The sequence below is a fragment of the Salmo salar genome, chromosome 19 (genome assembly GCF_965601325.2).
Source record: "Salmo salar chromosome 19, fSalSal1, whole genome shotgun sequence".
In the NCBI taxonomy this organism is placed as follows: domain Eukaryota; kingdom Metazoa; phylum Chordata; class Actinopteri; order Salmoniformes; family Salmonidae; genus Salmo; species Salmo salar.
In genome coordinates this window covers 30,997,820-31,021,889 of record NC_138309.1, presented here as the reverse complement: position 1 = coordinate 31,021,889, position 24,070 = coordinate 30,997,820, and the positions used below count along the sequence as shown (strand labels likewise).

Sequence of the window (24,070 nt, the reverse complement as noted above, 5' to 3'; positions counted from 1 at the left end):
CACGTCTGACCCATGTGCCCGAGTATTTGAAGAGTTACGGTGATTTCGGGGGAAAATCTCCATATGTTTAGTGTCAGAATGTCACCCAAAATGTAGTGCAGTCTCTCTATAGCACAGGTGCCACATTTTTTATTTAATTAGCCTTTATTTAACCTGGATAAAATCCCTCGAGTCAGTTGGTTGAACATTTCACTTTTTGTACCTTGGCAGCGCAGGTGTTGCGTGGGCAGCTGGTGCCCTTGTGGCAAGGGGCGTTGCAGGGGTGGCCACAGTTGGCGCGGGGCAGCACACAGGGCTGGCGGCAGGCGCCCTCGGCCAGACATTCTCCCCGGTGGCAGATGCGGCGGCAGCGGTGGACGTCACACAGCAGCACCTTGTTGCAGGTCAGACCACAGGAGATGTCCTGCAGGTGGCACGGAATGTTGCTCCTTTGCTGTGGGGGGCGGGGGAAGAGAAGGCTTTAGTGAAGTATCCCAAATAGCACCCTGTTCCCTATATAGTGCACTACTTTTGACTACGGCCCATGGGGCTCTGGTCAAAAGGAGTGCACTATATAGGGAATAGGGTGCCATTTAGGACACAAACTATACTTTCAAAGGGAAGCCAGTTGAAGGTTAGATAGATGCAGCCAATAAGCTAATATCAGGAAAGTTACCTCATGCTTTCCCATGCACCACTTCTGAGTGAGGTAAGTACAGGGTGGGCAGTTCTCCTCACTGTGGCAATTATGGAACACTGAGGACATAGACAGTATGAGACGAGACCGAAGAATAAACATTCTCAGGCACTATAAAGAGAAAAGTTTCATCCCAAATGGCACCCTATACATATAGTGCCCTAAATAGGAATGCAGCTCGTAAGAGACGTCATGACTTGCAGTCTTCCAGGTGAATTGTAGTGATTTCTTTGGTTCTAGAGGTAGCTCGATTCTTTACCTTGGTGGTCACACTTGTGCCTCCTGGTACACAGGTTCTTACACTCTAAGGGCTTGGTGCCACAGGCGATTGGGGGGAACAGGACAGTCCCCCCACAGTGGCACGCCAGCTCATCAAAACCTATACACAGGAAACAGGCAGGCAATCAGAGCTAATGGGGCCATGTGATCTCAATGATCAAGACAGTGTACTGTATCACACCAACACATGTTGATGTCAATTGGAGACTAAGTGAAAATTAAGTGGATGTTAAGATTCACCCCCAAAAGTCCACTGGTATAGTAAATGGACTTCCTACCTTGTGAAATAGGATGTGCTCTAGACTTAAGCAAGATAAGATATGGTGAGGAACATTGCCATTTCAACCACAAAGAATCGCAAAGCCTGGGTAAAATGACTAAATTGACTTTGGCGTCTGTGCATCTGCTGGCATGTGAACATCTGTTGGCAGGGCCACTGGGAACTTTGACTGGAACTCACTGGTTTGCCAGCATGGCTGGCAGTTCCCACGGTGACAGAGCTCTTGGCAGCGGTGGAGGCCACAGTTGAGCTTGTAGCCACAGACCAGAGAGCATGTGTGTTCTGCACCCTGTAGGGCGGGGGGGGGGGGGGGGCATATGTCAGTGTGACACCAGCTAGATAGTAGGCAGGCACATCTGGATGCCCTCTGTAGTGCCATCAGTTCATTCCTAATAACTACTACCAAATTCATTCAGGTATCTAGTGTATGACTTTTACTTTCTGACTGTTCTTTACAAACTGGGTGCCACACACTGCTTTCTGTCACTCACCACACAGCACAGCTCGCCACATTTGTGTCGGCCACAGGAGCGTTTCTTGAGGCAGCGCTTCTCACAGGTAAAAATCAGTCCATCTACAATTTGGAGGAAGGAAAGAGATGAGGACATTATGACAATGGAGGCACTTAAGTACAAGAAAAATCTACTTTTAGTAAGTACAGTGGCTACAACAGAATGAAAAAAATCTCACCTTCATTCTGGATGGTTGCACAGGGAACATCCTAAAAACAAAAAGAGAGTTGGTCTTCAGGGATGCTCTTTGGTAGAACAGAATAACACCTCCATTTGCAAACGTGCACAATCTATACAGAACTATTGAAATTGGCGCTGGAGGAGATGGCTGCCGTTTTACAGTCCCTTAACCAATTGTGCGTGTTTTTTCACGTTATTTGTAACATATTTTGTAGATAATGTTTCTGACACCGTGTCTTATGACCGAAAAGAGCTTCTAGATATCAGGACAGTGATTACTCACCCCGTATTGGAGGAATACTTTTTCCTTTAACAAGTCGGACGGGAAGGATTTACTTCAGACGCCCGACAAGGCCCTCATCCCCTGTCATTTGCAGGAGAAACAGAAATGTCGGGGACGAAGATCTGGGTGCCTTGTAAGGATCTGGCGGTGAGCGGGTCATCTCCATTTACCATCGGTCCTATTAGCCAACGTACAATCAATGGAAATTAAAATAGACGAACTACGATCACGTATATCCTACCCACGGGACATTCAAAACAGTAATATCTTATGTTTCACGGAGTCGCGGCTGAACGACGACATGAATAACATACAGCGGGCGGGTTTTAAGATTTTTCGGCAGGATAGAACAGCAGCCTCTGCTAAGACAAGAGGTGGCGGTCTATGTATATTGTAACAGCTGGTGCACTAAATCTAAGGAAGTCTCGAGGTTTTGCTCACCTGAGGTAAAGAATCTCATGATAAGCTATAGACCACACTATTTACCAAGAGAGTTTATCTATATTCTTGAAAGCTGTCTATTTACCACCACAAACTGATGCTGGCACTAAGACCACACTCAATGAGCTGTAAACCGCCATAAGCAAACAGGAAAACGCTCATCCAGAGACGGCGCTCCTGGTAGCCGGGGACTTTACCTGTTGGGGCTAGGGGGCAGTATTGAGAATTTTGAAAAAAATGTGTGCCCATTTTTAACTGCCTCCTACACCAACTCAGAAGCTAGAATATGCATATTATTGTTCAGGTTTGATAGAAAACACTGAATTTTCTAAAACTGTTTGAATGGTGTCTGTAAGTATAACAGAACTCATATGGCAGTCAAAACCCTGAGACAAATTCTGACAGGAAGTGGATACCTGATGTGTTGAATTACCTTTAAGCCTATGCCATTGAAACACACAGGGGCTTATTAATCGTTGAGCACTTCCTATGGCTTCCACTAGATGTCACCAGTCTTTACAAAGTGTTTTGAGTCTTATACTGTGAGATCTGACCGAACAAGAGCCTTGGAACGGTGGTGGCCGATTAGACTCTGGCGCGCGAGTTCATGTTGGGTACTCTCGTTCCAATACGTTTTAAAAGAGAATGCAATCGTCCGCCTTGAATATTATTCATGTTCTGGTTAAAAAAGGCACTAATGATTTATGCTATACAACATTTGACATGTTTGAACGAACGCAAATATTTTTTTCCCCCTCGTTCATGAAGAGAAGTCCGGCGGGCATAGATCATGTGCTAACAACACGGAGCTTTTTCGAACAAAACTACATTTGTTATGGACCTGGGATTCCTGGAAGTGACATCTGATGAAGAGAATCAAAGGTAATGGATTATTTACATAGTATTTTCGATTTTAGATCTCTCCAACATGGCGGTTAGTCTGTATCGCAAAGCGTATTTTTCTGGGCGCAGTGCTCAGATTATTGCAAAGTGTGATTTCCCAGTAAGGTTATTTTTAAATCTGGCAATCCGGTTGCGTTCAAGAGATGTAAATCTATAATTCTTTGAATGACAATATAATATTTTACCAATGTTTTCGAATAGTAATTATTTAATTTGTTGTGCTGATTGACTGGCGGTTATTGGAGGGAAACGATTTCCTCAACATCAACGCCATAGTAAAACGCTGTTTTTGGATATAAATATGAACTTGATAGAACAAAAAATGCATGTATTGTCTAGCAATGTCCTAGGAGTGTCATCTGATGGAGATTGTCAAAGGTTAGTGCATAATTTTAGCTGGTTTTCTGCTTTTGGTGACGCCCGTCTTTGAATTGATAAAACATTACACACAGCTATTGTCAATGTACTCTCCTAACATAATCTAACTTTATGCTTTCGCCGTAAAGCCTTTTTGAAATCGGACAACGTGGTTAGATTAAGGAGATGTTTATCTTTCAAAGGGTGTAAGATAGTTGTATGTTTGAGAAATTTGAATTATGACATTTAATTGTTTTCAAATTTGGCGCTCTTGATATTTCACCTGTTGTTCATTGGGTGTACCAGGGGTGGGACGCTTGCGTCCCACATAGCCCATAGAGGTTAGTGCAGGTACACTTAAATCAGTTTTACCAAATTTCTATCAGCATGTTAAATGTGCAACCAGAAGGGAAAATAAATAAATAAATAAAAGAAAACTCTAGACCACCTTTACTCCACACACAGAGACGCATACAAGCTCTCCCTCGCTCTCCATTTGGCAAATATGACCATAATTCTATCCTCCCGATTCCTGCTTACAAGCAAAAACTAAAGCAGGAAGCACCAGTGACACAGTCTATAAGAAAGTGGTCAGATGAAGCAGATGCTATGCTACAGGACTATTTTGCTAGCACAGACTAAAATATTCTGGGTATTTTCCGATGGCATTGAGGAGTACACCACATCAGTCACTGGCTTCATCAATAAGTGCATCGACAATGTCGTCTCCACAGTGACCGTACATCCATACCCAAACTAGAAGCCATGGATTACAGGCAACATCTGCACTGAGCTAAAGGATAGAGCTGCCACTTTCAAGGAGCGGGACTAACCCGGAAGCTTATAAGAAATCCTGCTATGTCCTTCCGACAAACCATCAGACAGGCAAAGCATCAATACAGGACTAAGATCGAAACGTACTACACCGGCTCCGACGCTCATCGGATGCGGCAGGGCTTGCTAACTATTACAGACAACAAAGTGAAGCACAGTCGCGAGCTGCCCATTGACACAAGCCTACCAGATGAGCTAAATTACTTCTATGCTCGCTTCCAGGAAAGTAACACTGAAACACGCATGAGAGAGAGCATCAGCTGTTCCGGACGACTGTGTGATCACGCTCTCCGCAGCAGATGTGAGTAAGACCTTTAAACAGATCAACATTCACAAGGCCGCAGGGCCAGACGGATTACCAGGACGTGTACTCCGAGCATGCGCTGACCAACTGGCAATTGTCTTCACTGACATTTTCTACCTGTCCCTGACTGAGTCTGTAATACCAACATGCAGACCACCATAGTGTTTGACCAAGAACACTAAGGTAACCTGCCTAAATGACTACCGACCCATAGCACTCACGTCAGTAGCCATGAAGTGCTTTGAAAGCCTGGTCATGGCTCACATCAACACCATTATCCCAGAAACTCGAGACCCACTCCAATTTGCATACCGCCCCAACAGATCCACAGACGCTGCAATCTATTTCACTCCAAGCTGCCCTTTCCTACCTGGACAAAAGGAACACCTATGTGAGAATGCTATTCATTGACTACAGCGTTCAACACCATAGTGCCCTCAAAGCGCATCCCTAAGCTAAGGCCCCTGGGAGTAAACACCTCCCTCTGCAACTGGATCCTGGACTTCTTGACGGGCTGCCCCAGGTGGTAAGGGAAGATAACACATCCACCACGCTGATCCTCAACACAGGGGCCCCTCAGGGGTGCGTGCTCAGTCACCTCCTGTACTCCCTGTTCACTCATGACTGCATGGCCAGGCACGACTCCAACACCATCATTAAGTTTGCTGATGACAACAGCGGTAGGCCTGATCACCGACAATGAGACAGCCTAGAGGTCAGAGACCTGACCGTGTGGTGCCAGGACAACAACCTCTCCCTCAACATGATCAAGACAAAGGAGTTGTCGCTGTTCGCTGCTCTGGCACCACAATGGTGGAACAAGCTCCCTCACGATGCCAGGACAGCGGAGTCAATCACCATCTTCCGGAGACACCTGAAACCCCAGCTCTAAGGAATACCTGGGATAGGATAAAGTCATCCCCCCCCAAAAAAAGATAGATGTACTAATGTAAAGTGGTTGTTCCACTGGATATCATAAGGTGAATGCACCAATTTCTAAGTCGCTCTGGATAAGAGCGTCTGCTAAATGCCGTAAATGTAAATGAGTTGATTATGTACTACAGGAAACAGACTGAGAATGGGGGCGTGCTCATCGACGGGGTTGTAGTAGAGCAGGTTGAGAGCTTCAAGTTCCTTGGTGTCCACATCACCAACAAACTATCATGGTCTAAACACATTAAGAAGAGGGCACGACAAAACCTATTCCCCCTCAGGAGACTGAAAAGATTTGGCATGGGGTCCTCAGATCCTCAATAGGTTCTACAGCTGCACCATAAAGAACATCCTGACTGGTTGCATCACAGCCTGGTAGGGCAACTGCTCGGCCTCCGACCGCAAGGCACTACAGAGGGTAGTGCGAACGGCCCAGTACATCACCGGGGGTCAAGCTTCCTGCCATCCAGGACCTCTATACCAGGCTGTGTCAGAGGAAATCCCTAAAAATTGTTAAAGACTCCAGCCACCCTATTCATTGACTGTTTACTCTACCGCACGACAAGCGGTACTGGAGCGCCAAGTCTAAAAGGCTTCTTAACAGCTTCCACCCCCAAGCCATAAGACTCATGAACAGCTAATCAAAGGGTTACCCAGAACCCTCTTTCACACTGCTGCTACTCTGTTTATCTATGCAGTCACTTTAACTCTACCTACATGTACATATTACTTCAAATACCTAGACTAACCGGTGCCCCCACAGATCAACTCTGTACCGGTACCCCTGTATATAGCCTCGCTATTGTTATTTTACTGTCGTTTAATTATTTGTTACTTTATTTTCTATTTTTACCTTAACACTTATTTTTTCTTAAAACTTTGTAAAGCATTGTTGGTTAAGGGCTTGTAAGTAAGCATTTCACTGTAAGGTCTACACCGATTGTATTCAGCGCATGTGACAAATACAATTTGATTACATTTTAAGATTTGCCCTCACGATACAAGCATGATTCAAACACCATAGATGTACAGTACTCCTTTTTGGGGACTAACATTGATCTTAGAGCCACATCTGCATTTGATGGTGGAGGTGAGTGAGCAGGGGCCACAGCAGCCCTCATGGCACAGCTTCTCACAGATGTGGATGGTCTCTGTAATGACATAGGGGAACAAGTCAACACATTTAAATCCCATAGAAAGAACATACATGTGGACACACTGTCGGTCTTACCGTTGGATCCACAAGGCAGGGGTTTGTTGCAGGTCTTGCCACAGGAAGGGATGGGGTCAGAGCAGCTGCGGCGCTCGGGGTAGCCCAGCTCCAGGAGCTTGGCCAAGACCGTCTGCCCACAGGGGCAACTCCTCACCAGCCTGGGGGAGCGTGGGCACGGCTGGCACGGCCCACGGTGGCACACCTGCTTGCATCGGTGGGTCTCACAATCCAACATCCTGGGAGCAAGAAAATACTGCGAATCAGAATATCAATCAATAATATACAAGGCATGATTGGAGCAAGGAAAAGGATGCTCCGCAAATCTGGCAAAGACATTACTGACTAATCTTCAGGCGGAAATAGATCATATTCTCAAAGTAGTAAAATACAAAGTTGTTTCCTATCTGCTGGTTAGAACTTACTTGCCACATGCTTTCTGACAGGAGAAGTGTCCTGAGCCGTCAAAGCAGTCTTTATCCGTCCCACACAGCACCTCCCGAGAGACAACACCACAGTAGCACACTGCAACAGCACGTCAGCAAGTCAAAGGTTAAGAAAAACAGGAGACTGCATCAGTGTAACGCATTACCACAGCTAAGACATTAAGACCAGGACGAAGTCATCACTATTTTTTATATTATGTGGAACTTCTTGTAGCATCTCACCCTGCTGGACCTGTAGTTGGCACGGCTGGCACAGTCCGCTGTGGCACGCCTGGGTACAGGTGTGTTCGGTACAGTTGAGGATCAAGTCACACTGCTTGTCACAGTGGATGGCAGTGGCCTGGCCACACCGCATTGGCTGACTGTAGAGAGAAGAATGGATGCATTTTACTGTGAGTGGGGTGGGCTGAGGTGCAAAGTTTTTCCTATACAAATTGTTAAACCTTAGTAATAGTCACACAAAAATGACGAACATTTGGCAGCCTAAGCTAAGGTACAGTTGAAGTCTGAAGTTTACATACACTTAGGTTGGAGTCATTAAAACTTGTTTTTCAACCATTCCACAAATTCCTTGTTAACAAACTGTAGTTTTTGCAAGTTGGTTAGGACATCAACTTTGTGCATGACACTAGTCATTTTTCCAACAATTGTTTACAGACAGATTATTTCACTTATAATTCACTGTATCACAATTCCAGTGGGTCAGAAGGTTACATACACTAAGTTGACTGTGCCTTTAAACAGCTTGGAAAATTCCAGAAAATGATGTCATGGCTTTAGAAGCTTCTGAAAGGCTAATTGACACCATTTGAGTCAATTGGAGGCGTACCTGTGGATGTATTTCAAGGCCTACCTTCAAACTCAGTGCCTCTTTGCTTGACATCATGGGAAAATCCAAATAAAATCAGCCAAGAAAAATTGGAGACCTCCACAAGTCTGGTTCATCCTTGGGAGCAATTTCCAAACACCTGAAGGTACCACGTTCATCTGTACAAACAATAGTACGCAAGTATGAACACCATGGGACCACGCAGCCATCATACCGCTCAGGAAGGAGATGCGTTCTGTCTCCTAGAGATGAACGTACTTTGGTGCAAAATGTGCAAATCAATCCCAGAACAACAGCAAAGGACCTTGTGAAGATGCTGGAGGAAACAGGTACAAAAGTATCTATACCCACAGTAAACGAGTCCTATATTGACATAACCTGAAAGGCCGCTCAGCAAGGAAGAAGCCACTGCTCCAAAACTGCCATAAAAAAGCCAGATTACGGTTTGCAACTGCACATGGGAACAAAGATCGAACTTTTTAGAGAAATGTCCTCTGGTCTGATGAAACAAAAATGGCCATCGTTATGTTTAGAGGAAAAAGGGAGAGGCTTGCAAGCCGAAGAACACCATGCCAACCGTGAAGCACGGGGGTGGCAGCATCATGTTGTGGGGGTGCTTTGCTGCAGGAGGGACTGGTGCACTTCACAAAATAGAGAACATCACGAGGAAGGAAAATGATGTGGATATATTGAAGCAACATATCAACACGTCACTCAGGAAGTTAAAGCTTGGTCGCAAATGGGTCTTCCAAATGGACAATGACCCCAAGCATACTTCCAAAGTTGTGGCAAAATGGCTTAAGGACAAAGTCAAGGTATTGGAGTGGCCAACACAAAGCCCTGACCGCAATCCTATAGTAAATTTGTGGGCAGAACTGAACAAGCATGTGCGAGCAAGGAGGCCTACAAACCTGACTCAGTTGCACCAGCTCTGTCAGGAGGAATGGGCCAAAATTCACCCAACATATTGTGGGAAGCTTGTGGAAGGCTACCCGAAATGTTTGACCCAAGTTAAACAATTTAAAGGCAATGCTACCAAATACTATTTGAGTGCATGTAAACATCTGACCCACTGGTAATGTGATGAAAGAAATAAAAGCTGAAATAAATCCCTCTATTATTCTGACATTTCACATTCTTAAAATAAAGTGGTGATCCTAACTGACCTAAGACAGGGAATTTTTACTAGGATTAAATGTCAAGAATTGTGAAAAACTGAGTTTAAATGTATTTGGCTAAGGTGTATGTAAACTTCCGACTTCAACTGTATGTAAATAAACAGTGGGTAAGTTAGTACGATGTAGACATTTGTCAAAGTCCCAAAAGGCACCCTATTCCCTATAGTGCACTACTTTTGACCGGATCCCTATGGGCCCATTTTGGGACTAGGGTGCCATTTGGGACACAAACATTAGGTCAAGAGGATATACAGTACCTGGTTCTTCCACAGATGCAGGCTTTGGTGACAAAGGCAGGACACTGTGGACAAGGCCCGGGGTGACACAAGCTGCAGAGACAACCACAGCGGCAACACAATCAAGACAACCACTTCATGTTGTTGAACTACAGATTGTTATCTGGTGGTGGGATGAGGTTTGTTATGTATGTGTTGGGTTGTGTCTCACATGTTACAGGGGTGCTTGCAGTCCACGCCGCTCCTCTTCTTCCCACACATATCTCCACAGCTGTGTGGGATCTCGCTACGCTGGAACTCCGGGTTGGTCACTTTGCCTGCCAATCACACCAGAATAAGGAAACAGTACAGAGAAAGAACTCTGGACAAGGAAATTGATTTCTACTACTTGTTTATTTTATCAGGTCAGTGTCATTGAGATGATTCAACTTTATTCGTTTTGTACCATGGCATTGTTGAATAATCATGATTGTCTTGAAGGGCATTCTAGAGCAGTGGTTCTCAACTGGTTTTGCCTTGGGACCCAAATTGAACCACGTTGTCTCAGTCATGAACCAATATTCACATTGCATTATTTCCTTGTAATGCACGTTATAATTCAATGGCTATGAAGTTCATTCTTACATGTTCTATGTTTGAGCAGCTTTTGAAAGCAAAAGTTGAATTGAAAACATTCATTGTTGAATTCGATTTTTATAATATCAAGCTAGGACTGATGGTTTGGTTAGCTAAACTAGAAAGTATGTTTGGTTACCCAGGCAACTATTATTGCAGCTATCTAGTAAACTTGCAAGCTACTTCAGTGGATGTTGAACACATTTCTAATGTGTTAAATCATAGCCTGGTATAAAATGTAAACGGTCTCTGGAAAATAATGCAACGTGCAACGCCACGCATTAGCCATTGTATTATACTGTGCATTATAGGGAATTACACAACGGGTGATTCTAATCCTGATTGGTTAAAGACCTCATTCCAGCCAGTGTCTATTCCACCAATTACCACAGGCTAAATCTATGACCTTAAAATGACTAATCTGTTCCATCTGACTGCGCAATCCACGGTCTCAGCCAAACCAGGCAATTTATAAACTTGATCCCCACTATAAAAAAAGTATCTAGACATTATCTCACTTCTTTTAGACTAACATTTAGTTTCAACCGCGGAGACTTGCCTTGGTCGGTCTAAGACATTTGAATCATTGAATTTGAATGTTGAAACAATCTCCAGCTGTTCCATAGTAATGAACGTGTCAGGAGTTGGGATGAGACAGGCAGGCAGCGTTTCTCAGCCAGTCAAAATCATGAATCAGCTGGCATCATTTTTATGGACATATATAAAGAAATGTCAATTGAAAAAAGGTAAAACGAAACGAAGTACATCCAGTTTGCAGTCTTTCCAGCTTCTGTTTGAAGTGATTGTGTTAGCTGTGTTGTTGGCTAGCTCCTCTGAACAACAGTGTCCTGACCAGAGAGCACATTTTCTTTGCCAGGTGAAATCGCACCTCATTAGCTCATTGTTATGGATGTATCAAAATAAAATGTCTCTAGAAAACAGCTTGAACAAATGCAAACGCAGCTACTTTGCTGTTATTCTGGATGCACTTTTTGACGTGACCAAGTTAGCTACAGTTGGCTAGCTAGCAAGCAAGGGATAAGAACTCTGCCAGTCAGTACAGCAATGAAACATTTAGAACGAAAGTTACAGAACAAAAAGACTGCACGACTGGGTTATGTCTCTAGCAACCGAACTGATAGAACCAACAACCAGGGCTGTGGAGGTCACACAATTGTCATCCGGTGATTGTCAAGCAAATAACTGTCGGTCTCACGGTAATTTACAATGAACATAAACACATTTAGCATCTCCTGGCTTCCACACATTTTAAAAAGTAATAAATCCATGTAATATAGTCTAGGTCCTGATGTGCCAAATGGCTGTGGGAAACACCATTTCATTTAGCAGATAAGATTTGTTTACAATTCCGTAGCATTATTTTATAGTATGAAGAATACAATTGAACAAAGCTGAATAAAATATAAATTCTCTCCAAAGGATTTAAGGGTGTGCGCACATGCGTCTATTCTGTGTTGAGCGGTTAACAAAGAAATAGGTCCTCCTATATGCTTAATTTAGAGCTATTAACTTTAGTTGTTCTACAAACGTACAAAAGTTGTTGTAAGCTCTGCTTAGTTTTTTGTGCAGGCTGAACACACTCCAATTGTCTCTCACTCACAATTTGACAAGCACTTGATAATGCCTTGAATTTCCCGGCGGCATCCCATTTGTGGCCGTAATCGGGGACGCAACTGGGCGCTGATGAAAACAAGATGAGTAGGCCTAACGAAGAGCAAAAGCACTAGCCTATGTCAATCTACTATCCCCCATATTCCAAAAGTCGACCTATTCTATTCTGTGCGAGAAATAAATATTCCAAACAGTCTGGGACAGTTGATGGATGCGATAGATCCCAACTTAATACAACCACTAGCATGAAGAAAGGAAAAAAGAGTTTAGGCAATGTGGCTGACGCAACAGATCCGAATGTTTAGCTTAAAATGTTGATAGCCTAATAGTTTATTTCTTCACATTATAAGCGCAGTAATGCGCACATGCTAGTAGGCTAAAAGCGCGAATGTTCCATTAGCGGAAAACACCATTACCAAAAGTGACCGCAAATGCAATTATGCATGTAATGCTTTTATTATGAAGGTGAATTTTTATGGTGACAATTATCTTCCCCAAACTTGAAACTCACACGCTGCTTATACAGTGGGCAAAAAAATGACATGAACCCTTTGGAATTACCTGGATTTCTACATAAATTTGTCAGATGAAGATCAGATCAAATTTTAAGTCACAACAACAGTGTGCTTCAACTAATAACAATTATTGTATTTTTCGTGTATATATTAAATACACAATTTAAACATTCACAGTGTAGGTTGGAAAAAGTACGTGAAGCCCTAGGCTAATGACTTCTCCAAAAGCTAATTGGAGTCAGGAGTCAGCTAACCTGGAGTCCAATCAATGAGACGAGATTGGAGATTTTGGTTAGAGCTTCCATGCCTAAAAAACACCACTAAATTTGAGTTTGCGATTCACAAGAAGCATTGCCTGATGTGAACCATGCCTCGAACAAAAGACATCTCAGAAGACCTAAGATTAATAATTGTTGTCTTGCATGAAGCTGGACAGGGTTACAAAAGTATCTCTAAAAGCCTTGATGTTCATCAGTCCATGGTAAGACAATTTGTCTATAAATGGAGAAAGTTCAGCACTGTTGCTACTCTCCCTAGGAGTGACTGCAAGAGCACAGAGCAGAATGCTCGAAGAGGTTAAGAAGAATCCTAGAGTATCAGATAAAGACTTACAGAAATCTCTGGAACATGCCAACATCTCTGTTGACGAGGCTACGATACGTAAAACACTGAACGAGAATGGTGTTCATGGTAGGACTCCACGGAAGAAGCCACTGCCGTCCCCCCCAAAACATTGCTGCACGTCAGAAGTTCACAAAAGAGCATCTGGTTGTTCCACAGCGCAACTGGCAAAATATTCTGTGGACGGATGAAACTAAAGTATAGTTGTTTGGAAGGAACACCCAACACTATGTGATAGTTGTGATACAAACCTTATTAAAACATAGGCCTATGGGCTAGGCAACATGAGGCGTCTGAAAAGTTGATTTAATCTGGTCTTTACATATACTAAATCATGTGACATTTGTTTCGAATTAGAATTGACCATTATCATGCACTTGTATCGAAACACGGATAGCGGGAAAAAAACCCCAAAAAAACAGGTAATCTATGCACTTACAGTTGAAGTCAGAAGTTTACATACACTTAGATTGGAGTCATTAGAACTCGTTTTTCAACCACTCCACACATTTCTTGTCAACAAACTATAGTTTTGGCAAGTCGGTTAGGACATCAACTTTGTGCATGACACAAGTAATTCTTCCAACAATTGTTTACCGACAGATTATTTCACTTATGATCCACTGTATCACAATTCCAGTGGGTCAGAAGTTTACATACACTAAGTTCACTGTGCCTTTAAAAACAGCTTGGAAAATTCCAAGAAATGATGTCATGGCTTTAGGAGCTTCTGATAGGCTAATTGACATCATTTGAGTCAATTGGAGGTGTACCTGTGGATGTATTTCAAGGCCTACCTTCAAACTCAGTGCCTCTCTGCTTGACATCATGGGAAAATCCAAATAAATCAGCCAAGAAAAATTGGAGACCTCCACAAGTCTGGTTCATCCTTGGGAACAGTTTCCAAACACCTGAAGGTACCACGTTCATCTGTACAAACAATAGTACGCAAGTATAAACACCATGGGACCACGCAGCCGTCATACCGCTCAGGGAGGAGACGCGTTCTGTCTCCTAGAGATGAACGTACTTTGGTGCAAAAGGTGCAAATCAATCCCAGAACAACAGCAAAGGACCTTGTGAAGATGCTGGAGAAAACAGGTACAAAAGTAGCTATATCCACAGTAAAACGAGTCCTATAATCGACATAACCTGAAAGGCCGCTTAGCAAGGAAGAAGCCACTGCTCCAAAACCACCATAAAAAGCCAGACTACGGTTTGAAACTGCACATGGGGACAAAGATCGTACTTTTGGAGAAATGTCCTCTGGTCTGGCGAAACAAAAATAGAACTGTTTGGCCATAATGACCATTGTTATGTTTGGAGGAAAAAGGGGGAGGCTTGCAAGCCGAAGAACATCATCCCACCCGTGAAGCACAGGGGTGGCAGCATCATATTGTAGGGGTGGCAGCATCATGTTGTGGGGGTGCTTTGCTGCATGGGGGACTGGTGCACTTCACAAAATAGATGGCATCATGAGGCAGGAACATTATGTGGATATATTGAAGCAACATCTCAACACAACAGTCAGGAAGTTAAAGCTTGGTCGCAAATGGGTCTTCCAAATGGACAATGACCCCAAGCATACTTCCAAAGTTGTGGCAAAATGGCTTAAGGACAACAAAGTCAAGGTATTGGAGTGGCCATCACAAAGCCCTGACCTCAAGCCTATAGAAAATGTATGGCCAGAACTGAAAAAGCATGTGTGAGCAAGGAGGCCTACAAACCTGACTCAGTTACACCAGCTCTGTCAGGAGGAATGGGCCAAAATTCACCCAACTTATTGTGGGAAGCATGTGGAAGGCTACCCGAAATATTTGACCCAAGTTAAACAATTTAAAGGCAATGCTACCAAATACTATTTGAGTGTATGTAAACTTTTGACCCACTGGTAATGTGATGAAAGAAATAAAAGCTGAAATAAATCATTCTCTCTATTATTCTGACATTTCACATTCTTAAAATCAAGTGGTGATCCTAAGTGACAGAAGACAGGGAATTTTTACTAGGATTAAAATGTCAGGAATTGTGAAAAACTGAGTTTAAATGCATTTGGCTAAGGTGTATAAACTTCCAACTTGAACTGTAAATAGCAAATGGAGGACGCTTTGGCGGCAGGTAGGCTAGTGGTTAGAGCGTTGGGCCAGTAACCAAAAGGTTGCTTGATCGAATCGCCGAGCTGACAAGGTAAAAATCTGTCTTTCTGCCTCTTAGCAAGGCAGTTAACCCACTGTCTCCTGGCGCAGAAGACATGAATGTCGATTAAGGCAGCCCCCCGCACCTCTCTGATTCAGAGGTTAAATGCGGAAGACATTTCAGTTGAAGGCATTCAATTGCACAACTGACTAGGTATCCCCCTTTCCCCCGTGGTTTATTTTCATGCCAGCCAGGTAGCCTATACTCCTGTTGTAAATATAAGCAATGCTAAGCTTAATATTAGGAGAGTTGAGAAATAAATATAGTAGGCCTAGCCTATAGAAAGCTGATGGGATCCTCTTTTTATTAGCGTCCATCACTCTTGTTTTCTCCTGCAATTGCATAGCCTATAGAAACGTTCCACAACATGAGCTCATGAAGTGTTTGATTTTCAAATACATTTGCATTGATTTAATAATTACAGGGACAACAGAGTGCTGAGTACCAGGCAGTTAGCATGCTTGGTAGCCTACTAATAACCATCAGCAGTATCAGAGTTTGGAGAAGCCTAACTACTGTGACCAATCGTTCAAGTGAAATTTGACTGTCTCGTGAGGCGGTCATACGGTCACCGCAACAGCCCTAGTTGCAACCCTAGATTTGTGTTGGGACTATAGCGTGTGGAAGGATTAAAAAGTATGAATAATATATCAAGATAGCGTTTTTACTGAAAATATGTCAATCATTATTTGAATATGTTGGTAATCCGTTGTATAAAAGTGATAATGCCCTCAAAGCCAGAGTTTGGAGGATATATTAGCACAGTTTGCCGGGCCTCGACGATCTCGGGCCTTATCACTTAAATAATGCATGCTCTAGAATGCCCTTCAAGCCAATGCGAAACGAGTCATTCATTATTTTCCATAGAACGCATAACCCCTTGTTGATTATCCCTTACATAATGCGCAAAGCATCTCAACGAGAGAGAAAGAATAGGGATGCACTACTGTCTGAGAATAATGACTATTAGCTAATCACTTACCACAGAAGCACTTGTAGGTGTTTGGGGGTTGGAAGACAACATTCTGACAAGCTGGACACCTCCACCCATCATTTGTTTCTGCAAATCAGAGCAAAAGCTTGCATTTCACATATAGCATCCTTCACAGATCTCTTTTAGAATGATGGTTATCCACAATATGTGCACTACATTTTAAATAAAGTTGTAATATACAATATATTGTGACATTGTTAGTACAGAAGTAACAGCGCACTTTAGCTGCAATTAAGATAATAGAAGGCCACTGCAATTAGGATAAGGTCACTGGGGCCACATTTTTGCTAGTGGATATTGTAGCCTCATCTGTCGTGCAGAATTTGCACTCCTGTATTGTCTGGGTGGAGCGGCAATGTGCTATCTATGGAGGACTATTGTGTTAAACTCATGAATAGATGCACAGCTGAATGAGTGACTGTTGGGCAGCGCTTAATTGCACACGTGTCTGCCTGTTTATCTGTTCGGCCTACCGTCTGCCTGTGAGGCTGGGGAGCGGGCCCACTTCTTGATGCAGTTGAGATGGAAGACATGGAAGCAGCTGAGACAGCTCCAGACTGGTGCCATCACCCTGATCACCTCACAGCACACCATGCACTCATACTTCTCCTCGGACAGCTGCTCAATCAGGCAACCTGGACAGAGATGGAGAGTCACTAGACTCCAAAACATAACCAGCACCAGTCCAGGAGGGTAAGAGCCAGAGTGGACCATAACTGGAGTGGTCTTAATAATGATGGTTCAATCCAAATGGCATCCTATTCCCTATGTAGTGCACTACTTTTGATCATGGCTCATAGTGCACTAGTTTTAACCAAAGCCCTATGTAGAGAAAAGGGTGCCATTTGGAACATACAATGATCATGATAACTACTCTCAGAACAAACTCATTCACAAATGACCGATCTAATAAAAAATGTTCAGATTTTCTTTAGCTTAGAGTTTTCATTTGGTAATTTTTTTTCTGTGAAACTGCCCTCTCACCTGTCTGTGTCTCCTTGCTCTTATTGGGCATGTTGTCCCTTCTCTTCTGCCCAGGCCTGTAGTCATAGTTGGGTGTTCTCCTCTGGCCTTTGTCCTGCAGGGGGGTGCATTTCCCCTGACCCCTCCAGTTGGGCTCTTCTTTAGTGCTGGGGCCCAGTTTGTCATGATGGGCAGGAAGGATGTCTCTGCCGCTGGCTCCCCTTTCAGACTCCTTCCTCTCCTGGGGATATTCTTTGATCGGCCCCTGGCGTCGCTTTGGCTCTTGGAATTTATTTTGAGGGTCAACACGGGGGTTCCTGTCCTTGGTCCTACCGCCTTTACGGTTTCTGGTTCCCATTTCTAATAATCGGGTTTCTTCTCTGGGCTCAACCGGATCCCAGCCTCCGCCCCCTCCTCCTGTAGCATGGTTTTCCTGGTTCTCCTGCTTGTCCAGAGAATGAGGTGGTCCTTTATAGCTCCTCTCTCCTCTCCGTGGCTCCTGGCTGAACCTCCGGGGCTTTTTAGGCCGGGTGTCCTGGTGGTCTTCGTGGGCAGGCCCCACCTCTCCCCCCCGGCCCCCAGGGTCTCGACGCCAGCTAGGCCCGTCTATGGGGGGTCCCCTCTCCATGTGGAGTGTTCCAGGCCTGTCGCCTCCACCACCACCAACCAGTCCATGGTAGCCCCCAGGTAAGCCAAGGGGCCCAGCGCCAATTTCAACTCCAGGCCTATTCCACCTCGGATTCCGGCCCCTTGAGCCCCGGCCACCTCGTCCACAACTTCCATTACCCCCTCTTCCTCGACCCCTCTGTACATCCTCTCTGTGGTGGGGAGGAGGATGGAAATTTACTAGGACATTGTCATGGAGATGAGATGATTTGACCCCATGGTGAAAATGGTCTGGCTGCTGCGGTGGCAGTGGGACATAATTATTAGGACTACTCCAGGTACGGTTGTGGTCCACTCTGGCTCGACCCCTCCTGGACTGGTGTTGGTTATGTTTCTGTCGTGATGAAGGCCCATCTGGATTCAAATCCGGAGAGTCTATACATGAAAAGTCATAACCTACGGGTTACTGAGTGGCTTAACATGAGTAGCAACCACTGTGTTAACAAACTTGACAGGCTGCAAGTACATCCTAGACACTTTACTCCAAAGACAAGGCGTTTATGTTGACATCTTCGTTCGCCTTGTCTTTGGAGTCCTGTCAAGGATCTGAGTATGACAGATCACCTCTTCTGGACTTTGATACTAGAGCACGTCATCTAGTTAGTTAGGCTTAGTCAACTATCATCACACAAGTAGGCAACAACGTTCACTATTTGTTAGAGGTTCCCACTGGCTTTCCTTAGACAAGCAAGGGCATAGCCATTGCTAAAAGTCCGCATGAGTCCACCAATACCTAGCTTAGGCTATGTAGCTAACTAGCCAGCTTCTCAAGCTAAAGTTAAATGAACACGCGTCTAACAGTGTGGCCACACTGACAACCAAAGACTAGCGAAGTGAGTCACTGAGTGGGAGAATATGTCTCTGTCCGCAAGCTTGCTAACTAGTTAACGTAACGTTAGTTAAGCTAATGTCGAGTGCAATTTCACAACAACGCTTAAAACAAACCCTGTAATTTGACTTTGATATGATTTAGCTAAAGAGCATGCGTTCTAACTAATGGGTTAACGTTAGCTATTCTCTTTAAAACTAAAAGGAGCAAGCTAACTAGCCATCAAGCCAAGTTAGTTGCTAGCTAGGCTACCGTTACATCTTACCTGTGACTGAGCACTCAGCCATTCAACCCCAGCTGATGTAGTTGGCAGTGGCTCACGTTCTTCTCCCACGCGAAGGTTTTTACAGTTGTTGGGAGATTAAATGGCACTGTTTGCATTTATTATTCCCACAATGAAACATAATAAAACGTCTCCTCTTCTTACATAATTGCTATCTCTTGTCTTGTGGTTGGCACGAGCTCCGACGATTCTTCCAGATCCTGCAATGGGGTTTGAAGTTATGTCACCCAACTTTATTGAGACTCAGGGGCAGGACTGTCCGTCCTTCTGCTTGGAATAACCAGCAGGGGGACCCTAGGTCATCATGCACCATGATCCACAGTGTCACCAGTTACCATTGGGTGATACTTTTTCCTGGAGAGAATAGAATGGAATGGAATTAAATAGAACTGATCTGAATAGAATAGAACTGAATGGAATAAAAAAAGAATAGAACTGAATAGAATAATATATTGTCCCGCATGGAGAAAATTATTCCCACAGTCTTGTACAGACAAATGATCCCACCCTTAGGCCTACACACCCATCACATCCATAGTCACTCAGTGAGAAAGCCAGACAGACAGACAGACAGACAGGCGCAATAGACTGGTACCTATGGCCTAAGGACAGTCTCTCTTAGCAGTAGTGTAATGGGATCAAGGTCGTCAGAGGCTTTGATAAAGGATTTGTGGACTTGGGTCACTAGGCTGTTGATTTAAAAATATTTCAGAGATAATGCAACTCTGCAAATCTTGAACTCTCTGAGATGATACACCAGGCTATAACATTTCTGCATAATGAGCTAGGTCAAACACAGAGTCTATGCTTTTATTTCAGTCAAGACTTTTTCAGTTAATGAGATCTCATCATTGTCTTTATATAGATGAGGTGTCTTAGGGTTGAGTCACTCAGTCGGTTGTGTGAAGATGTCTGTTCAGACAGTCACCACAATGAAAAACAGGAAAATTACTGGACGCATAACAACCACGTGTATAGGCTTTTTTTTTTTTACAGGGAGAAAATATAGTTTTGTAATGGGGAGGTGCCAACTGGGAGCCCCAGTCTGAGGGTAAATGGAAGACAGAACAGGGAAGATTCCAAATGTTTTTGTTGAAGAATATAGTGTCCTCAAACCCTTTAGTATTTTTTTTCAACAATAAACTTGAAGCTATTGTAAAATTAAACATTGATTTCAACAAAGAACTGTATGTGGTTATCTATGACAAATAGCCTAACTTTCCCACAGCTGTAGTTCAAATCAGCTCCAGGGGGCAAGGACACTTCTTGGCTTCTTCTGTTTACCAGATCCCACATTTCCTGTTTGACTGCCTTATGTATTTCCTCAGTTCCTGTGCCATGAGCTCTTAGATCCTGCTCATTGTAAGTGGCTATTTTCCTGCTCACATGGTCGGTTCGGTATCTCCCTTCCTGCCCCGCGCTGTAACTGATCTTCACGAGATCCTTTGCGGGAGGACATCACTCTCTCCTTCTCTCAACTCTTTACTCTGTTGAATGAATATTAAAAATGAGGCTGAAATGATGCGCGCAGCAAATAGGCCTATTCTTCTTTGCGTTAATCAAGTGGACATTCACTCTCTGTTCAGATTCCAAATTGGATGTGCATCGATTTCGGTAAGTTTAGGCGTGGCAGTGTATATTATTTCTCTTACGAATATGAGCGCTCTTGAAAGGGTTAGAGATTACATTTTTTTTCAAACAAATGTTTTATAACTTGTTGGCTACCCAAGTTGGCTACCCAATGAACCTATTCAAATCTATTTATTAATGTATGCAAAACAATGCTTTCTCATCAGAGTACATTCCAGGGTGGTAAAATGATTTTGAATAGACTAGTTGCCTATAATAGGCATATTATAAAAAGTTGTGTTGTCTTCATTCATTTTCCTCAGGCTATACCACACGATCTGATGTCTAGAGAGTAAAAGAACTCTGCTCATGTGATTCTTATTTATTTGATTTAGGTCATAAGGTGACAGTCAATGAGTCAAGTCATGAGATCCTCCTCTTCCCGTCTGTCAAGTTTCTCTTCTAAAGATTCTTTATGGAATCCGAGTAGGTAAGACCCTCTCAATTCTGTTGGTACTAGCCTTCATGTGAAACAGTGTATCACATGATAATATTCAGAGACTATTCTCTTGATACTTTGTATCTAAAAGCATTCAGTCAAAAACACGTTGGGGTATTTCTAGTTTAGTAACCTGTGTAAATGGACCAGGAGCCTTCCCTATCCGATTAAACACTTCTATTCACTGACAATGTTTTTTCTCAAGGTTGGAGCGCCAAAATGAGAACATTCCAATGATTCCATACAGCAGTGTTGCATGTACTTAATTTTATCACCTGCAGGACACACACTTGTAGCACCAGAGAATAAAATCCCTATTATGGGCAATGGAAGTTACCATCAATGTGAATGGATATGTTTTCAGATCTAGCACAGTAACACATTTAAGAGATCTGATAAATATAATAAAAATTGTCCAGTAAGTAAGCTACAATGTACACCATTGAGGTTTTTCAGTCAGATAAATTATGTTTTAATGCATTTCTTTAGGCTCCAATGAATATAAACTATTGTGCATGTTAATAAATAAGCTAATTATATTTAAATAAAGAACACAGTAGTACAGTCAATTAGTATTTCTAAATCTATATATATAATTGGTAAATATCAGTTGCTATCGGCTATTATGATAATAAATAATAATGTCTAGGCTTATGCTCCAGATGCTTGGAATTTTATATCTCGCCTACATTTTCCTTTTCACGTCGCATATTATTCGATGACTTCAGTAGAGCCCCATTAAAAGATTACATAGGTCGGAAATGAAATAGCAGTAGAGTTTTTACTGCGGACTGTCTCTGGGTATTATGTCGGAGATCATGGACATGCGCAGTTCTTCCTCGTTTGTCCCCATCATCCGAGGTGGGTGGGTGAGCGAGAGGGTGAGCGAGAGAGCGGGGGAGAGGAGAGTGGTTGTGAATGTCAAAACTGCGTTCTGCATTAAAAATAGAACTGAAAGAAGATAAGAAAAACGAAACGAAATCCTGCAATTCGAGAGAGCACGGATTATGATAGATTACATACAAATATTTCTGATTGTAGAAAGTATTATCGGCAAAAGCCTATCTTAATGAACATCCGCAAAAACGTTATGATGGAATCCGCTATTCTATTTTACAGCAAGGCAGCATAGGACAGTAATTAAGCGTTTGTGTTTTGGTAATTTAAGCAAGGGATACGGGCGAGGGGAGAAGAGAGGAGGGGGGTGAAATTGTGTCCATTCCCTTTTCCCTTGGGGACAGTGAAGTCATAGGAGAGAACCAACCAAGTAATCCGAGAAGAGACGCGTCTTTGTCATTTCGATTCTATCTCTAGTTTGTAAACTATCAGTTTTCGATCCAGTCACTGAGTTAGACATCTCGTACTTTTCCTCGCCAGTTGTTTTTTTCATGATTTAGGATTTTCTCAACAATTCTTGCAATCCTCTTCTGGGCAATTCCCTGCTGAAGGATGCCGGATCAAATATCGGTGTCCGAGTTTCTCTCCGAGACAACAGAGGATTACAATTCTCCTACCACGTCCAGCTTCACGACCCGCCTGCAGAGCTGTAGGAACACAGTCAACGTTCTGGAAGAGGTAAGGCCACATCATGTTAACATTGAGTCAGCCATAGCTGCAGATGGAATTACGTGCAACTTCGTGCAAGAGCGACCATTGCGCATTGATGAATCATGACACCACGGAGATGACATAGCTACAATAGGCATAGGCTACCCAAATTGTACAATTTATGAAAATAGCCTATCCTAAACTCCATTTAGTAGTAGCAGGGGCCTGAGCCACTCATTAAAATAGACTCTGCATCTACGTTGGCGTGTCCAAATGCCCATGCCCAAAGTTGTACTGTATTCTGTATAATAACCTCAGAAAGTGTCCTTCACAGACAGCACTGTTCTGTTGTGCAAACAATACAAAAACAACATTTCTGTGATAAGCATTCCACCATGGCAAAGTTAGATTGTGATGGCTTGGAATTACTCTGTTTACATGCCGATTATTATCATTATAAACTGCCTGCTATCAATTGTAATTATTGGAAACTTTGTAACACTTATGCTTCCATTTGCACAAGTTGACATAAAAGCCAAGGGTCATGTGATAATACAAATCTGTTTAATAGGGTTGGGCATATCCAGATGTTCATACCTTTATCCCGTTCCTGTACCATACAGGGGTACACGATATTACCGGCAGTGAACACAAGGGGCGCAATTATTATTATTATATATATATTTTTTTAAGTACAAAACAAATTTAGTCAGCAGGGATCTTGATCCAGGAGGGGATTGATTGTCTCTGCTGTAACCAAGAAGATTGATCTCGCAAGCGAGCCACTTAGCTAGCAAGTTAACAAACCAAATGGATCGCTGGATTGTTAACTTATGGTTAGTTATAAGCAGTGGCTAAGCATCCCCCCTGAACTTTAGGTGCCCCAAACCCAATAAAAAAAAAATATATATGTGGAATATATATATATATATATATATTTTTTTTTACGGTATTGAATTTCTGTATTTCAAAATTCCCCGATATACGGTATATACGGTATACCACTGAAGCCTAGTTTACTGTCCTTGACAAGCTTGTAGAATCAGTTAGTTCTGTCTCTGCCCTACCCCGGCCTACTAGAAGCAAAACAGCCTATATCCAGTTAATATGTATCCTATTCTTTCAAAGCCTAATCATGTGATGTGAACATGCTCTGTATAACACACACTGTCAAAGAACTGTGCTGAGTTACAATGTTACAACATACAATAATGGTATCCAAAGTATCAGCATAAATGTTGTTTTGCGTTTTGTAGTGT

At 43.1% G+C, this 24,070-nt stretch overlaps 2 protein-coding genes across 8 annotated transcripts in view; one reads left to right on the top strand and one right to left on the bottom strand.

Annotated features, from left to right (window-relative positions):
- Nucleotides 1-19,437, bottom strand: part of LOC106578679 (transcriptional repressor NF-X1) — a 28,328-nt gene extending 8,891 nt beyond the window's left edge. For all 3 annotated transcript variants that reach the window (XR_001322500.3, XM_014157768.3, XM_014157769.3), the window contains exons 1-16: nt 19,178-19,437; nt 17,439-18,458; nt 16,928-17,089; nt 16,443-16,520; nt 10,093-10,198; nt 9,903-9,974; nt 7,861-8,000; nt 7,618-7,717; nt 7,214-7,431; nt 7,036-7,133; nt 1,926-1,956; nt 1,727-1,809; nt 1,416-1,524; nt 936-1,055; nt 656-735; nt 203-433 (exon numbers count right to left, since the gene is read on the bottom strand). Coding sequence is in view for 2 of the 3 variants with exons in the window: in XM_014157768.3 (XP_014013243.3) it covers nt 203-433; nt 656-735; nt 936-1,055; nt 1,416-1,524; nt 1,727-1,809; nt 1,926-1,956; nt 7,036-7,133; nt 7,214-7,431; nt 7,618-7,717; nt 7,861-8,000; nt 9,903-9,974; nt 10,093-10,198; nt 16,443-16,520; nt 16,928-17,089; nt 17,439-18,458; nt 19,178-19,199 (2,670 nt within the window). In the remaining variant the exon portion in view is untranslated. The remainder of the gene's footprint in view (nt 1-202; nt 434-655; nt 736-935; nt 1,056-1,415; nt 1,525-1,726; nt 1,810-1,925; nt 1,957-7,035; nt 7,134-7,213; nt 7,432-7,617; nt 7,718-7,860; nt 8,001-9,902; nt 9,975-10,092; nt 10,199-16,442; nt 16,521-16,927; nt 17,090-17,438; nt 18,459-19,177) is intronic.
- Nucleotides 19,438-20,552: 1,115 nt separating this feature from the next.
- LOC106578677 (arf-GAP with SH3 domain, ANK repeat and PH domain-containing protein 1) overlaps nt 20,553-24,070 on the top strand; it is a 74,796-nt gene continuing 71,278 nt past the window's right edge. For 4 of the 5 annotated variants that reach the window (XM_014157767.3, XM_082965690.1, XM_082965691.1 and 1 more), the window contains exons 1-3: nt 20,553-20,809; nt 21,160-21,254; nt 22,712-22,838. In XM_014157767.3, the coding sequence (XP_014013242.2) occupies nt 21,178-21,254; nt 22,712-22,838 (204 nt within the window). In that variant the 5' untranslated portion in view covers nt 20,553-20,809; nt 21,160-21,177. The remainder of the gene's footprint in view (nt 20,810-21,159; nt 21,255-22,711; nt 22,839-24,070) is intronic. The other variant, XM_082965689.1, reaches the window with a different exon arrangement.